This window comes from Pan troglodytes, chromosome 6, assembly GCF_028858775.2.
Source record: "Pan troglodytes isolate AG18354 chromosome 6, NHGRI_mPanTro3-v2.0_pri, whole genome shotgun sequence".
Lineage (NCBI taxonomy): Eukaryota > Metazoa > Chordata > Mammalia > Primates > Hominidae > Pan > Pan troglodytes.
In genome coordinates, this window is record NC_072404.2 from 24,713,280 (window position 1) to 24,732,351 (window position 19,072).

The 19,072-nt window shown below is 35.0% G+C and overlaps 1 protein-coding gene across 29 annotated transcripts in view; it reads left to right on the forward strand.

Moving 5' to 3' along the window:
• Positions 1 to 19,072, forward strand: part of HDAC9 (histone deacetylase 9) — a 911,712-nt gene that overhangs the window by 829,435 nt on the left and 63,205 nt on the right. For all 29 annotated transcript variants that reach the window (XM_016957129.4, XM_063814075.1, XM_054687406.2 and 26 more), the window contains one exon: positions 15,407 to 15,540. In XM_016957129.4, the coding sequence (XP_016812618.1) occupies positions 15,407 to 15,540 (134 nt within the window). The remainder of the gene's footprint in view (positions 1 to 15,406; positions 15,541 to 19,072) is intronic.

Here is a 19,072-nt window from a genome sequence, read left to right on the forward strand (position 1 = left end):
TCTCCTGCCTGATTGCCCTGACCAGAACTTCCAACACTATGTTGAATAGGAGTGGTGAGAGAGGGCATCCCTGTCTTGTGCCAGTTTTCAAAGGGAATGCTTCCAGTTTTTGTCCATTCAGTATGATATTGGCTGTGGGTTTGTCATAGATAGCTCTTATTATTTTGAGATATGTCCCATCAATACCTAATTTATTGAGAGTTTTTAGCATGAAGGGTTGTTGAATTTTGTCAAAGGCCTTTTCTGCATCTATTGAGATAATCATGTGGTTTTTGTCTTTGGTTCTGTTTATATGCTGGATTACGTTTATTGATTTTCGTATGTTGAACCAGACTTGTATACCAGGGATGAAGCCCACTTGATCATAGTGGATACGCTTTTTGATGTGTTGCTGGATTCGGTTTGCCAGTATTTTATTGAGGATTCAGAAATAATGCCGCATATCTACAACTATCTGATCTTTGACAAACCTGACAAAAACAAGCAATGGGGAAAGGATTCCCTATTTAATAAATGGTGCTGGGAAAACTGGCTAGCCATATGTAGAAAGCTCAAACTGGATCCCTTCCTTACACCTTATACAAAAATTAATTCAAGATGTATTAAAGACTTACATGTTAGACCTAAAACCATAAAAACCCTAGAAGAAAACCTAGGCAATACCATTCAGGACATAGGCATGGGCAAGGACTTCATGTCTAAAACACCAAAAGCAATGGCAACAAAAGCCAAAATTGACAAATGGGATCTAATTAGACTAAAGAGCTTCTGCACAGCAAAAGAAACCACCATCAGAGTGAACAAAAGCCAAAATTGACAAATGGGATCTAATTAGACTAAAGAGCTTCTGCACAGCAAAAGAAACCACCATCAGAGTGAACAGGCAACCTACAGAATGGGAGAAAATTTTTGCAACCTACTTATCTGACAAAAGGCTAATATCCAGAATCTACACTGAACTCAACAAATTTACAAGAAAAAAACAACCCCATCAAAAAGTGGGTGAAGGATATGAACAGACACTTCTCAAAAGAAGACATTTATGCAGCCAAAACACACATGAAAAAATGCTCATCATCACTGGCCATCAGAGAAATGCAAATCAAAACCACAATGAGATACCATCTCACACCAGTTAGAATGGCAACCATTAAAAAGTCAGGAAACAACAGGTGCTGGAGAGGATGTGGAGAAATAGGAACACTTTTACACTGTTGGTGGGACTGTTAACTAGTTCAACCATTGTGGAAGTCAGTGTGGCGATTCCTCAGGGATCTAGAACTAGAAATACCATTTGACCCAGCCATCCCATTACTGGGTATATACCCAAAGGAGTATAAATCATGCTGCTATAAAGACACATGTACACGTATGTTTATTGCGGCACTATTCACAATAGCAAAGACTTGGAACCAACCCAAATGTCCAACAATGATAGACTGGATTAAGAAAATGTGGCACATATGCACTGTGGAATACTATGCAGCCATAACAAAGGATGAGTTCATGTCCTTTGTAGGGACATGGATGAGTTCATGTCCTTTTTAGGGACATGGATGAAGCTGGAAACCATCATTCTCAGCAAACTATCACAAGGACAAAAAACCAAACACCGCATGTTCTCACTCATAGGTGGGAACTGAATAATGAGAACACATGGACACAGCAAGGGGAACATCACACACTGGGGCCTGTTGTGGGGTGGGGGGAGAGGGGAGGGATAGCATTAGGAGATATACCTAATGCTAAATGACGAGTTAATGGGTGCAGCACACCAACATGGCACATGTATACATATGTAACAAACCTGTACGTTGTGCACATGTACCCTACAACTTAAACTATAATAATAATAATTTAAAAACATTAACTATTATAAATTGCTTTTATAACAAGACACTGTGCTAAATTATCCTATTTTTAAATTCTATGTTTTCTATATAATTAAACCTATTATTTATAATGTAATGATAGTCTAATTTCTTTTTCCCCCAAAAAAAAAAATGTTGTCGGAGGATCAACTCAAATAACACAGCTAGAAGGAAGCCTTCAAGATTTTGTAGTCAGATGACCTTCCAACCTCAATGCAGGTAGAAGGACCTCAGTGGAAAAACTCAAACCTCAGTAGAGGAACTTACTTTAAATGCTGAGATTTGGATTCAAACTTGGTCTGGGATGAGGCTCACAAATCTGCATTTTAACAAACACCCAGGAGATTCTGATTAACCAAAGGTTAAACTCCACTTTAAGAAATATGAGTTAGTCTGACACTTATATTTGACCCTTAGAGAAACAAAGCAAAGTCCAGAGATGGGAATTGGCAGGTCCAATTATCCAGTAGGCTATAGAACCTGAGTTAGATTTAGTTACTAATATCATTTGTAATTATTGATTAATTTTATCCAAATTCAGAATCAGTGGTGCCACCCTGGCTCTGTTGCTGATGCTTCCCAAAGTAGACTAGATAATTTTCCTAAGCAGTTAACATTTTTATGGTAATAAAAATCGACAAATGTCTAGAGAGGGTTTAAGCAGCTGGCAGAGAACGCCTGGGTGTCTCCTAAGAGAAGTAATGTCTGTTCAATGAATTTGTCTGAAGTTGGAAATTATTAGGATGAGTTACACAACTCTTTTGACACATGGTGATAATGATAAAAGCTTTATTCCTTTAATAGTCACTATGAATTTCTTTTGTTACCTATTATTAATTAGGTAATTTTGAACACCCAGTTGCTATTATTTTCTGAAGCTGTAATACTTGTGATTGGGATAAGTGAAATGCTGATGGTCCCACTTTAATAAAGTGCTACTTTTTTTATCTTATACATCTATCTGTTAATATCCAGATTCTGAAATTTTAACTATTTTTGAAAAATCTAAACTCACACTCTAAGGTTAGAGCAATAGACTCAACAGCTGCGTATCCCTAGTGTCTTCCAGCTTGACTCCCAGTCTAATGCATCTGCGAGCTTCTTTGGTTTGAAAAGTAGTTGCCTAATCTCATTATAGACCCTTGTTGAAAGATGTCCATGACCTCTCAGTTTGAACGATTCTAGAATGGCTAGCATAGTGCTTTTTTATTTATTCTGGTACATACCCAGCTATTCCCCAAAGTCCTGGCAACTCCTCTTTATCTTTGATCTCCCCACCCTGAATCTGGCCTCTGCTTACCTCACTCTCTCATCATTCAATTCCACAATCTTGTCATCTTCTTTCAGATACCCTAAGTGTCTTGAAGTGTTTGACCTAAAATGTCACCGCCTTACCTGAAATACTCTATTTTTACCATTATGAAGGTTTTATAGCATTTTTTATAAGTTGGATATTGGGCTTCAATCACAAGTAGACCATGGCTTAAGATGAAAGACCTCTGGCATAATAAAGGAAAGACTCCCTTTTCATGTCCCACACCTCCAACTTGGAAAGGTAGGAAAATCATGCAAGATAAAAACAATGATCCAATATGCTATGGAATATGTAATGTTATTCCCCAAAGAATGATAGTTATATGGAAATCTTTCATGGAAATTGGAGGCAGTCTTTATTTTCTTTTAATGATTTTTTTAATGGCAGGTGGGAATAGACTTAAAACAGAACAAAACCACTGTGATAAGTATTTGAAAGGAAGCCTTTATTTTATCCATATTGACAGGTTGAATCATGGCATTTGTAAAGATGGTGTAGGATCTTGGCCATGTTTGTGCTGCAAATTTTCTGCCCTGATGTTGGAGAATTGCCTGTTTTAAAAAAAAGGAAGGAAAAAAAAAACTATCCTAACTATCCTATTGGGCTTATTAGATGCTTATGAATTTTGCTAAATGTTATCCTTTCTTTTGAAAATATTCTTTAAGTATTTCAACTAAATGTTGATTTATTTTAAAAATCATCAATAACAAATGTATAATAGAAGCTTATGTATTATGGAATTCTTAATCTTTAACAAACACATTTAGAGCCATTTCATATTTAGTTAACATACAATTGCTGTCTAATTTAATCTAAATTAAATGGTTGCTTGTAACTTATAATTCGGAGGGTTCCTGAACCTCAACTTATGGCAGGAAAAATAAGAAGTCATCAGTTTTGCCCAGAGGGTAGATACTTATCTTTTAAAATCAGGTATTTTGGTCTTGAAATTAAAAACCCTGGTCATTTGGGAAATGCAATTCCAAGGAATGTTTTTGGCAATGAGACATGTCCCCATTTTCCTTAGAAGGCAATGGTTTTGTTTTTCTACCATTTAACAAATCTGTGTAATTTAGCTGATACTTATCTAGCACTTTAAAGATGAATGATCATCTGTTTGTGAAGAATATACACATTGAGATTCAATAGTAATATTTTCGTTGTTGTTTGTTTTTTTAAAGACCAGATAACTTATTGTGTGTCAGGTACTATGCTAGTTGAAAATATCAGTTTATAAAAAGCAACTAGGCATGCAGAAACCATGAGGATGATTATGGCAAATCAGTGCATAAGCTTTTTGGCAATGGTCAATTATAAGTGTTGCCATGGCCGTCATAACCTGAGTTGAATTTTGGGAGTACTGCCATGAATTAATGCTGTGCTCAAAGTTAAAATGCAAGCTTAGATGCAAGGGTTAGTTTGAAAAGGAATTAGTTTTTTGAAGGTGTGATATATTTCCTTTTCAAACTGAAAAAATAGCAAAAAAAATCGAAGTGGATCAGTTTTAACTACTGTAAGTTGTAGCTTGAGTAAGAAGAATGGGTAACAGTCATTAACGTTTGAGGATTATTTTTCAGGCACAACTGGCACTGTGATTGTAGTACTAATGCATTAAATTTGCACTTCAGTATTACTTGGATTTAGCCACAGAAGAGTGGCTTGGATGACAGGCACTAAAGTCAACTGACCCAACCTCTTATCCCAGCTTTGTCATTGATTGACCTTTGTTGCTTGGGCAAGTTAATGTTCTTATTACTTGGGAAGTTGTGTGGTGAATAAATGAGATAATGCATTTCAGCACTTAGCATGGTGCCTGGTTATATTAGGTCTCACTAACATTAGTTTATACACCATATAAGGATAATGAACACCTTTGCTTGGCTCATAACTATGCCTTCATTGCCAGCACAGTTCCTTGGTCACATAGTAGCTTCTTAGTAGGTATCTCTTAATTGAATGGATCTACCACAATTATTTTTTGAGTCCTCTTGAATACATGATGTTTTAGTTTTACCCTGTGTAAAACTAAATCAATGAAATTTTGTATAAGTTAAATTTTTTTAGTTAAATATGTCTCTTTTTTTTCCATAGACCTATGTAAGCAAGAGTTTGTGGCCAGAAAGACTTGAGCCTTTTTCATTTGGTGTGTTATATTTATTTGGACTTGAACTTCTTCCCCACACATCTCTCATTCCTCACCCTCACCCCCATCTTTGAACATGATTTTCTACTTATATTGGCCATAATGTCTTTTTAAAAAACATTCTTCAAAAAGGATACTAGATATTCTATAGCAGGTATATCATAAGAGCATAACATTTTTCATGTTTTACTTGCTCTTCTTTACTTTTCCTCAAAAAATTGCTCTCTGGTATCACTATGGGCCTTAGTTTCCTCATCCACTTCTTAAAACGATAGAATTGGAATATATAAACTTGCAATTATATCTAGATCTGTAATTGTTAAATGAAAAGCTTTCATTAAAAGTATAAATACTGGCCAAGCATGGTGGCTCACACCTGTAATCCCAGAACTCTGGGAGGCCGAGGCAGGAGGATTGCTTCAGGCCAGGAGTTCTAGACCAGCCTGGGCAACATAGTAAGACCCTGTCCTTATTAAAAAAATTGAAAAATTAGTAGGGTATGGTAGTGGGATGTAATCCAAGCTAGTCAGTAGACTGAGGTGGGAGGATTGTTTGGGCCCTGTAATTTTAGGTTAAGTGAGCTATGATGGTGCCACTACACTCCAGCCTGGATGACAGAATGAGACTTCATCTCCAAAAAAATGTGTAAATACTGAGCAACTGCCATATGCCAGACTCTGTTTGATAAACTGTGTATCCATTTTGCAGTTGGCCTTTAATGATTAAATATTCATTTCAAACCTGTGATGTAGAATAAGTAGTATTTGATTTTATTTATAGGTAATACAACTAAGGTTCAAATAGAGTTTATAATAACTCATATCTAATAGAAGTATCAGATTTATGTATAAAACTGTGGCACAGAGTAGGTATTTTGTAAATAATAGTTGATTTGTAGTTGGATCATAGATGGATGGAGGGATGGGTGAATGGACGGATGGATGGATTGATGGATAACTAAAGTTCCAGTCAATCATTCTTGCCATTTATTTTCTCAGGAATTTCTGAGGATCAATTTTGTCTTACAAAAAATAATGGCATTGAAGTATTCTGTTGTTTCAGACTTTTTTTAGGATACAAACCAAATATTCATTTGCTTTCAAAAGGTGCTGAGAATATAAACTTACCTCCTGGAGCATCACTGACTAGAAGAGTAAAAGGATTTTTACTGCGATTGAAAATGCTTTCTTTAAAACATATGCAGTATTTATAGGGCTGCTTGGAATAAGCCAATTGAAAGATTTAATGATAATAATCTCCATATTTCTTCTAAAATTGATTTCCGGATTCAATGAACTTGGAGAGTCCTGGGACATGAAATAAGTAAAATCTTAACATGAAATGAATCTTCAGAATATGTTCATAAATTTACATTTTAAACATAACCAGATAATATATATCTTTACCCATTATTAAGGTGATACTTTAATGAAAATTTTTCATTTGCATGAAATAAACCTTTTTGGCTACAGATGAAAGGACTTTATGGTAGCGACAATGGTTCTGTGAGTTAAATGATCCCAACATCATCAGGAATGAATCACAAGTGCCTACCATATGAATTACAGCACCATGAGTCTTAAAAAGGTATTTCTGTGGAAAGCATTCCTCCCATCTGCAACAATCAGATTCTGCTTTGAAGTCCTGCTGGAGAGCCTCACAATACATGAGACTGCCACATGCTATCCAAATTTCTCTCTCTACTTGAGCCTGAGTGCATTTTCCTAAAGAATAACATGGTAACTTAATGACCAGGGGGTTTAGAGAGGGAGGAAAATGGCTACAGTTTTTATAGTTAGACTTCCCTGGATGTGCATTCTTCAGTAATACTTTCTGGATATAACTACAGAAGGTAGTCCAATGGATGAGAAAAATTTAATTTCAAATGAAAATAGGGCAACAATGTGTGACTCCTTTGGTCCCTACTATATTAAATGTGTGGTGAAGTCTTCATAAACATTTCAGGCCCAAATGTAATTGACATGTTAATAAATGAGTAAATTGGTAGTGAGACTTTTTAGCCATAGAAGAGTTACAAATTAATACAAATCATCAAGAGATAGGTGTCAGTGAGTATTTCAAAAGCTTTCACTCCTGCTTATCTTGATGCCAGTGCCTCTGCTGCTGAATGGCAGAGTGAGGATGGAAGTTGCCAGAATCATCTTTGTTGTTTCTTTTTTTAACTAGAGGCTTTCCTCAATAGAAAGAAAATAATAGTTGGGGGAAGACTTGTCATGAATGGGAGACTGGCATCAGCAATGTCAACCAATGTTTAAGTAGAAGTAAAATGACTTATCCAATAGATGACAGTGTGTCACCATTTCTTTATTAACCAAACGAATCATGATGGAGGTATCTTTCTCTGAGAATTGGCTGCTGATTCTAGAGTCTGTTCTATTTTACTACAGGGAGGCAGGATAGCAATAGTAACTAAATTGTAGGTTGGAGAGAATTCCCTGTTCAACCTACTACAGCATTAACTCAGTTTTGGCCTCCATAGAGACTTCCAATACCATTTGCGATTTTGTAATAGAAACAGACTTTGTGGGAGAATCTCTCATTTCTCTGAGCTTCTATCAAAACATTAGGTTATTCAAAATAGGCATTGCTAAATATACATGGGTTTTAAAAGAAAAAAGTTTATACAGTTCTGACTGTACTTTGTTCTCATTTTGGCTTTATGTGCTTTAGTACTTAGGTTCTAGCCCATGCTCTGGTGAAACAGATAAGTTAGCAAGAAAAAGAGCAAGCCTTCTTCCAACCCTAATAATACATAATAACACTAGAATAAGATAAACACTAACATACATTGGTCACTTTGATTATACACTAGGCTATTATTTGCTATCTTGTATATTAAACTAAAAACCTAGTAACACACTTAAATATCTAAAAACAGAATTGCTTGGTGCATGGATACATTTTAAATGATATCGTAGAGAACATGAAAAATGTATCCACTATTTGATATTTGTAAATGTATTTTTAAAAAACCAGAATGATTCTGTTTTATTTAGAAAATACAACAAGAAGCATGAAATACACAAAGGTAGAATTGGCTATTTCTGGTCGATGGAACTATGTATTTATTATTTATAATTATTTGATGATGATCATTTATATATTAAATAAAAGATAACACTTTATATATCACAACATAGAGCCTGTTTATTATTATACTATTTATTTATTATTTTCTATCATTTTCCAAATTTCTTACAACGAGAATGCAATAATTTTGGTTTTTTAATATAGTTTTTTTTAATGAAAATTAAAATAAAGCTAGTTAAGGTTGTTTCCTTTCACTACCACTATTCTCTGGGAACTATTTGGAAATGTTAGAGAGAAGCATTTGAGACATGTCACCTTGAAGGATGAATCCTTTTGTGTCATCTGACTTGGTTATTAAATACGTATATAAGGCTTAATCTTTGAGCCTTCTTAGAGCAACTTTTCATTTCAAACAACTTCTAAACTAGAGAAAATACTGACACAATATGATTTCTTAGCAGAAACCAACCCCTATAAAGTATCAGGAAATCAAATTGAAATTGATAATTTGAAACCATTACCATATTGATAGCTTATTTAATTCTATTTTTATAATCAAAAATATTAAATTTGTTTCTACTAAATTAATGGAACCAAACAGAGTATTTCATTCTGAAAAGGCCCTTCTAATTCTCTCTCTCAATGGTTTCAAGGTCATGGTAATTACCAGTTCAGCTCCACTTGGTCATCAAAAGAAATGATTTGTTACAGTGTAGAATCCTTCTCATGCTTATAATTTAATGCTGATAGACAATTTTTAAAACAACCAGGCTACATGTAGGATTCTTTAGTAGTAGTTGTGGTGTTTGATTAATGCCTCATTCTAAAATATTTCCTAAAATAAAAGCTTAAGGTACCAAATCTCTTTTAAAAAGTATCTGACACGGCTGGGCATGGTAGCTTACACCTGTAATTCCTTTGGGAGGCCAAGGCTGGTGGATCATGAGGTCAAGAGATCGAGACTATCCTGGCCAACCAACATGGTGAAACCACGTCTCTACTAAAAATACAAAAATTAGCTGGGTGTGGTGGTGCACGCCTGTAGTCCAGCTACTCGGGAGGCTGAGGCAGGAGAATTGCTTGAACCCGGGAGGTGGAGGTTGCAGTGAGCTGAGATCACGCCACTGCACTCTAGCCCAGGTGACACAGCAAGATGCCGCCTCAAAAAAAAAAAAAAAAGTATCTGAAACAATATGATTTCTTAGCAGAAACCAACACCTATAAAGTATACAGATTCTTTTGTAGTCAATGCAGGTAATAGGGATGACTGTCAAGGCTGATTTTTAGTCAGTGCATCCCAATATGAACCTGTACATGTGGCTGCTCCGAGGCATCCAAGCTCCTCCCTCAGCTCTGCACTCAATTACGAAACTGATGGCCTATGTGGTTGTTGAGAACCCCGTTCCATCTCTATGTCCAGTGATTGCTTGAGCCTACAAGGTACCATGGTATAGGAACATGTTTTCCACTTAATCACTTAGCCCATCAGCCCTCACAGTCAAAACACTCAACCCCGCTTGAGGAAGGTCTGTGCTAAAATTTTTCAACTCTGAAGGTGTTATTAAGTTTACTGTCAAATGTAGGATGAGCTTTTGTGTCTTTAATGAAGCTAGAAGTAAATATGATTACATGAAACTTGCAATCATGCCTACTAAAATTGTTATATATGCTCTAATCTAACACACACATACACACAAACACACACACACACACGTACACATGCCACTGAAACCTTTAATATGTCCTGAAAAATAATACCTTCACCTTGGTAGCCACACTTGGCTGGCATTTTTAATGTTTCTAATATGTACAGTAACAATGGACACAGCAGAATTCAGGATAATAAAATTTAAAAAAAAATACTGAATTGCTTATTTTGATTTGAAGAAAGGGCATGGGCCTTGTAGAACTTTCCTTACATCACTTGAATGTTTTGTGCATGCATAACTTAGAGTTCAGCTGCCTCAGTCTCTGACTGCAGAGATCACATGGGTAACATGTGAATGGAAATAAACCCTGTAGGTAAAAGAAAGAGGAATTTGGATAGAGATCAAAGATTAACTTCATTCCACTCTTTCCTTCCACTTTTTACTATCCCATCTAAATTTGGCATTTTATGGGACTTTTTTTCATTCCCAGAGGAAAGAGTGAACTTAAACCAGATTTGGATCGCTCTCTCTCTTTCTTTCTTTAATCCAGTGATTTGGTTTGTTCAATAGTGACTTTAGATAATTGAATTCTCAATTACTAGAAATTATTAGTAAGATTTCTGGCTTGATTTATTATATCTTTTAAAATTATAACTGTAGCCCTGGTTTAGGTTACAGAAAAAGCTGTCTAGAATATTTAATAATATGATTAACAGAAATGTGTCCTTACCTATCAGGTTTTTTACATAAATTTTCTAGAATGGTACTAATTACTATGTGCTATTAATCTTGGCTTAGGGAAAGAACATTTCTAAGCATTAGGGATCAAAATTTTGCATTACTTCTTTTCTGAATGTTTATCATTCTTTTTATTGTCATCCCGCTAATAAGGTAGTTTAGTGTGGACAGCCTCATTCCTAAGTGGCCTGGGTAAAAGATTCTTATTGGCATCATAATGAGGTCCATAGGAATTGAGAAAAACTAAAATGCTTGATAACAGTTTTTAACTAATTTTTAAATCCTTTTTAAATGAATTTTTGTCCAGAATTTTAAAACGTGATAATTGTAAAGTGACTAATTTGACTTCCATCCAAATAGTAGTTAAGTGGTTAAAATCAGCATTAAAGTGCTTCAAGATATTGAGGAGATTAACTCATCCTGTTCATGGTGAACATCAAGTGCTAGACCAGAAGGGAAAATCTAGGCAGTTGTTTACCAAGTGGATTATTTTAATGCATTACTAGGATTAATGTATTATTTTATTGTTCAAAATAGAAGCAACCTAATTTAGTTTCAGGTTCTCATTATCTGATGATTTTATAGGCTTTCATTAAATTCTAGTGAATACATCCTGAGAATTTATTTTCTTTTCAGACTAAAGACTATGACAATTAAAAGATCACTGGTTGCCAGGGGTTGAGGGTCAGAGAGGGAGGATGAATAGGTAGATCACAGGAAATTTTCAGGGCAGTCAACGATTCTGTCTGATAGTATAATGGTGGATGCATGACATTATGCATTTGTCAAAACCCACAGAATGTACAACACAAAGTGTGAACCTCAACTATACTTTAGTTAATAATAATGCATCAGTACTGGCTTATCAATCATAACAAATGTACCAAAATGATGCAAAATGTTAATATGGAAAGAAAGAGACTGGATATGGAAGTTGCTGTGCTTCCTGCTCAGTTTTTCTGTAAATACAAAACTGCTCTAAAAAATAAAATCTATGAATTATGAAAAATTCAATTGATTTAAAAATTAAAATTTTTTGCTGTAAGTTCACAAAGCATGTAAAAAATGAAATGTTCTATTGAAACACGTGTTTTTATTTATTTTTATTTACCGTACCTTTTGGCAATTGCCCCTGAAATTGGACAGGTCGGATGCCGTGATAATTTTTTCTAAATGTTAAATGAGAAACATTCAAATTTGGCAATATGAGACATTACATATTCTTAAACACTTTTATGTGAAAGTATCTCAAAATGCTGAATTAAATATTAAAATCATCCTTTTAAATTTGTGGTTGACTTCCAAAAGATAGAAAAAGGAGAGTAAATCCTGCAATTGTTAACTACCCTGGGGGCATCTATACCAAAATCTCCAATCGGTCGGAGTTGGAACATTAATAATCTACTGCATATTGCAAAAGAGGGTCAGAGGCTTGGGCCTAAGAAGGGAAGGGAATTTAACTGGAGACCAGAATAAAGAAAGAATGACAAATGGCCAACACTTTGGAAGAGAATAAATAGGAGAAAAGAAAATACTCCTAAATAAAACATCACATCTATCTTAGCTTTTGCCACCAATAAAGGGAATTTCCGAAAGAAAGTTTCGGAGAAAGAGAGAGAAAGAATGTAAGAGAGAAAGAGAAAAAGAAGAAAGAAAGAAAGAAAGAAAGAAAGAAAGAAAGAAAGAAAGAAAGAAAGAAAGAAAGAAAGAATGCCCTGACTTTCTTCTCCATGAGAATTTGTAATAAAGTTTTAAGGTCCATATTAATAATATACATGTGCAAACAACAACAGCAAACTCCACAACCAGTCTTGCCATATAAGGATTTAAAATAGGTCCTAGAAGGTAGTGTCCCAGATATCCAGCAAAAGCAAACAATATCACACTTGAGCCAGACTTGAAAGACAGATACCACATTCAACCCCAGTGTCTTAGTTCAGGCTGCTGTATCAAAATACAATAGACTGATAGCTTATAAACAACAGAAATCTATTTCTCACAGTTCTGGTTGCTGTAAGTCTGAGACCAGCTTGCCAGCATGGTCAGGTTCTGGTCAGGGCCTTCTGGAATAAAGACTGCCAAGTAAAGGCTTGGACCCTTAGAAGGCAACAAGAGAACTAGAGGACTCTCTGGGTCCCTTTTGTAAGGGTACAAATCTAATTTACGAGGACTCTACCTAATCTGGATTAAAGAGTGCCAGCTTCTCCTTGGATCCTTAGAAGGCAACAAGAGAGCTAGAGGACTCTCTCTGGGGTCCCTTTTGTAAGGGTACTGATCTCATTCATGAGGACTCTACATAATTATCAAAGGCTGCCTCTCAAAAACATCACATTGGAGGTTAGAATTTCCACATATAAATTTTGGGGTGTAGTCACATTCAGTCCATTGCACCAAGCTTCAAATATTTTTCACATATAAAGTTACAATGAATACAAGCTCAAAGTACTCCACAAATAAATTAATAAAAGTTTTTTAAAAGGGGGATAATTAAGGCAGCATGAACATGAATCAGCAGAAACAACAGAGAGCAAACTAAACCAAAAGATTTCAAATGTCAGTTACAGAATGTAAAATAATTATGCTGAAAGAAATAAAAGAAGAAATAAAAACATAAGCAAGGAGTTAAGAAAGTATCATAATGACCAATAAGTCACGAAATAGAACAAAATTGGAATTCTAGAGTTAAATAATACAATCACAGAAATGAAAATATCACTAAAGATGTGATGTAGCAGATTAGAGATGTCTGAAGAGGGAAAGTCTGGAAGACAGCTCTGATTCAAAAATATACGTAATGCAGGACAGAGAGAGATGGAAAATATGAAAGAGAACTTAGATCAAGGAAATATTTACAGACAATGTCCACCTACATCTATATGGAATTTCAAAATAATGTAATAGAGTAAGCAAACATTTTATTTCAGCAAATTTAAACAATGAAATAAAAGAAGGAAACGCCTGTAAAAATATAACTTAGGCCGATATAGAAAGCAGGTGTAGTGATATAATCCCTTTAAAAATTCAATCAATACTAAAAATATTCTTCAAAGTGAACACAAGACCCTAATGGTTTCATACGAGATTTGTCCCCAACATTCTGGCATCAGATAATAAAAACAGAGGGTCCCAACCACATCAAAATTCATTATGGCCAATACAAGAATGGAAAAGTACAGATTAACCCCATTCATGAACATACTCAAAAAAATCTCAAAGCATTAGCAAAACAAATCCAGGTGTGTACTAAAAAGATAATACATTATGACCAAGCTTATTTTACTTCCTAAATGCAATGATGGCTTCATATTTGAAATATTAATTAATGTAACTAACAACACTGTGAAATTATGGGGAAAAGTCTATCTGTGTAAAGAAATAATTAGATTAAATTACATTTGTAATGAAATCTCTAAGTTAAATTAGAAATAGAAAACTCCCCTCTTACACTGAATGAAACCACAATAAGATGCCATTTTTTTGCCACCCACTTGGCAAATCATACCAAATGTTGGCAAGGATGTGACTTAACTGGAATTCTTACATATACTGTTTCTGAGGGTGGGGCTTGGTAATAGCCCTTTGGAAATAATCTGGCATTATTTAGCAGATTTTTAAGACTCAACAATTCCGTTTCACATGTGCATATGTGCACCAGAAGACCCGTGTAAGAATGTTCATGGCGACGTTATTTGTAACGACAAAAAAACTGGAATTTGGTAATAACAAGAAAACCAACTCTCTGTCAATAGAAGAATGGGTAGATAACCTCTGTTGACATATAATGGCCTACTAGACAGCAAAAAAACTATAGCTACAGGGATCGACAAAGATGAGCTAACAAAATACATGAAAATAGCAAGTTGCAAAAGTGTAAAACCATTTTTATAAAGTTGAAAAACAAGGAAATTTAGAAAAGGAAAGCAGTGGAATTGTAAACTCAGGATCCTGATCTCCCACAAGGAGGAGGATATCTACTGTCAGAGAAAGGCACATGGGGGTTGAAAAAGTGTTGCTAACTTAATTTTCCTTAAGTTGGAAGGTAAAAAAGCAGATATTTGTCATATTATTGTATTTTATAACACGTATAGATGTTATTCATATTTTGCATTTATCAAATGTTTCATAATAAAATAATGCTTATAAAATCTAATGTAATAGATTTTACATTACATTAGATAATGTAAATAATTATATTAGATAATGTAAATTTGTAATATATAGCAATTTGGGGCATAGAAAACTTTCTATAATAAAGGCCAATGATAGCGACAGGAAGCATATGGTAAGCAAATGGAACAGTTTACCTTGTTAACACCCGCTGAATAGTATTCCGTTTTTTTATCCAGATACATACAGACCATGTTATGAAAAGCAGCCCTGTGCACTGGTGAAGAGCCAGATTGGTGCCAGTCTTGGTTGTGATACTTCTTAGCTGTGAGATCTTGGGCTTTGGGTCCCTTATGTGTAAAATAGAGATAATAATAGGACCTAATCCATAAAGTTATTTTAAGTATTGGATGAGTTAGCACACAGAAAATGCTTAGTAATGACTTACTCAAAATACATGCTCAATGTTAGATTCTAGTGATCACTTTCTCTTGATTTAATACTTTGAAATGTTCTGTTTGTATTATGGTAGGTTTTGGTCATTTGACGAAGCAATTGATGACATTGGCTGATGGACGTGTGGTGTTGGCTCTAGAAGGAGGACATGATCTCACAGCCATCTGTGATGCATCAGAAGCCTGTGTAAATGCCCTCCTAGGAAATGAGGTAAAAAAGTAAAAGTACAAAAGGGCAGGGGTAAAGAATCAGGGATGTATGCATGTATATTTTTAAACTAAAAAAAAATTCTGCATACTCAGAAAGCTTAACATTGCTCTTACCATTAAGAAAGAAGGTAAGCCTTAGATAAGTTTACATGTTCTCGTATACTACAATGTTATCCCAGGTACAGAATCCACATAGCACTCACTCCCTTCAATCAGGTTAGCCACGGAGCTCAAAAATAAGAACGTTTTGTCCACTGACCCAACCAATGAGTACGGAAACATTGAATAAGAAATAAAACTTTAAAAAATGTCTGGAGGTTTCTTGTAGGATTATGTTATTTCTGAGAAAAAAAACTATTTTAAAAATTGGTAAACTATTTTTGTCACCATTTAAGAATTCTTCATGCTAAGAGATAGGTATTTCCATCTTACAGATGGTGAGAATGAGTCTCAAAAATGTTGAGAAATCCATCCAAAGTCATGCAGTCAGAATGCATTATAAGATCCAAGACATGAACATGAATCTAAATGGCCAAAGACCATTATTTTTTCTTTCACATCACATGGCTACATTGCAACATACTTTCTGACTACTCTGCAGAATTCAGATCCAATTGCTATGAGGTTCACTTCCAGCTCATGGCAACTTTTTCAACCAATTAGTTGCAATTCAGCAAATATTTCAAAGTTTCTATGTATTCATTAATATTATCCATTAATCTATTTTCTATAGTGATTATACAGTAGTGTTAAGACTATCATATGCATTTTGCCTTTCTTTTATGAATTTGCAATATGATTTTGCTTATTAGATAAACATATACAAAATCTTTTTAAAAATCTATCATTCATATCATTTTTTAACTGTAATGCATGCCTTTGCCTGTAGTATTTATAAAACAAAATGTACCTTTTCTTCTGCACATAGAACACATAGTTACTATTGTCATCATTATTTTACAAACCTGTAATGTTTCCATATGATTATTTTTCATATATATTGAAGTAAAAATGTATGTTGTTAATTTGAAGAAAAAATATGAGAGAGAAAACTTAAGCATTGCTCAAGTACTTTACTCTTGTTAATTTTTTTTTTTTTCTTTCTGAGACAGAGTCTTGCTCTGTTGCCCAGGCTGGAGTGCAGTGGTGCGATCTCGGCTCACTGCAACCTCCGCCACCTGGGTTGAAGTGATTCCCCTGCCTCAGCCACCCAAGTAGCTGGGATTACAGGTGTGCACCATCACGCCCAGCTAATTTTTGTATTTTTAGTAGAGACGGGGTTTCACCATGTTGGCTAGGCTGGTCTCGAACTCCTGACCTCGTGATCTGCCCGCCTCGGCCTCCCAAAGTGCTGGAATTACAGGCCTGAACCACCGCGCCTGGCTGTCTTGTTAATTTTAGACAGCACAATAACTCAAAGGATGTAATTATCTAATGATTAGTATCAACAAAGTGCTGCTGTTTCAGATCACACACAATTCAACGTGTGTAAAATTTTCTAAAATGTTAGTGTCTTTCTGTGATCCCTGTACGCCAATAATGTCAAACAGGATGTTGAGTATTTTTTTATGGCAGTAAGGGAGTGCAAGAAATAAATGCTATTTTTATTTTATAAGTTGATGTTGGGGTGCTTTTTTGCCCCCTAGATAACATTTTTTTGCATAGTCACCTGTATTCTGAAATCACTTATTTGATTTTAAATATAGAAACATGTTACAGAAGCATAATAATATTAATATTTGCATTATAAAGGCTTACACCAGATGTGCAGACAATCAGAATAGGTTGTGGATTTGTAGCTCCATGGATAATTGACCTAGCCAGAAAGAAATGTTACCTGATTGCAAAAGCCAACTACTTTTCTTCCTATGTGGAAGGAAATCAGGGATTTTACTGGCTTTCTTTGAACACATGCATTCAAATGTCTCTATACTCATAATCTTTTGCTCTTAACCCAACATTTCCAATGAGGATGGAGTGATCTCCCCTATGATCTCTTTCTTTAAGAAATGATTATGTTTCAGAACAGATTCAACTGTGTGGAGTTACATGTTTTTCTTAATTTATCTGTGTTTACTGTAAAGCAAAGTGTGTTTTGTACCTTGCTGCCATTCTATGACCTTTTGACTGGGAGAACTCTGGTCATTTTAGTACACATGCTTTTCATGGAGATGAAATACACTGCTTTTGTAGAGCAATTAGTGACTTTAAAATTGATGGCAATATGAGAGATTACATATTCTTAAATATTCCTATATGAAAGTATCTCGCTGGCCGGGCGCGGTGTCTCATGCCTGTAATCCCAGCACTTTGGGAGGCCGAGGCGGGTGGATCACGAGGTCATGAGATCAAGACCATCCTGGCTAACACTGTGAAACCCTGTCTCTACTAAAAATACAAAAAATTAGCCAGGCGTGTTGGCGGGCGCCTGTAGTCCCAGCTACTCCGGAGCCTGAGTCAGGAGAATGGCATGAACCCGAGAGGTGGAGCTTGCAGTGAGCCGAGATGGCGCCACTGCATTCCAGCCTGGGCGACAGAGGCGAGGCTCCGACTCAAAAAAAAAAAACAACAAAAAACTCAAAATGCTGAATTAAATATTAAAACCACCCTTTTAAATTTATGAATGACTTCCAAAAAGATAGAAAAAGGAGAGTGAATACTGCAACTGTTGGCTACCTTGGAGGCATCTGTTTGAAAATCACCAATTGGTCAGAGTTTGAACATTAATAATCTACTGCATATTGCAAAAGATAGTCAAAGCCTTGGGCCTAAGAAGGAAAGGGAATTTAATTGGAGACCAGAACGCAGAAAGAATGACAATGATGTCACCTGATTTAAGTTTGAGACCTGTGCCTTTTCTCGATATGTTTAGAAAGACCAGGCTTGAGAAAGAGAAAGGTATAAAGGTATCGCTGGACAATATTAAACCTGACCATGTGAGTGTTTAGATTGCTAAAATTTCCAGTAAGTGCTAACTGAAATGATTATTTTTGGCTATATTGACTATTGAACTTACTAATTAATATGTATGTCTTATAGTAAATTTGAGTTAGTTATTATGATGCCCTAAATACCAGCTTGTCCCTTTTGGTTGGTGATCTTCAGTTGCATAAGCACAACCTAAAATTTTTTCAATATAAACTAAAGGAAGGGAGGTTTAAATAATGTATGCTTTTCTATATTTTTTGCATTAAACTTTCTTGGGAACATAAATAAGAATATAGAATTCCTAGCAGATACTTTAAGGGTAACAATGAATATGGGATTATTGAATTTTTGAAAGGTAAATTTTGTTGTGTCAGGTCTATCAGTATATGGAAGAACAAAGTTAAGAAATAGAAAGATTATTAAAAGTGAAAAATTAAAGAAAAATACAAACATGTTGTACATTATAATTCATTTGGAAAAAGGAAATGAAAATATAATACATAAAACACATTAAAGAATGGAGAGTTCTTCTCACTTTCATTGACAATATTTATAATCCAAGGCCTGGTTTTCTGTATTTTTTTCCAGGTCAAAGATCATCATGA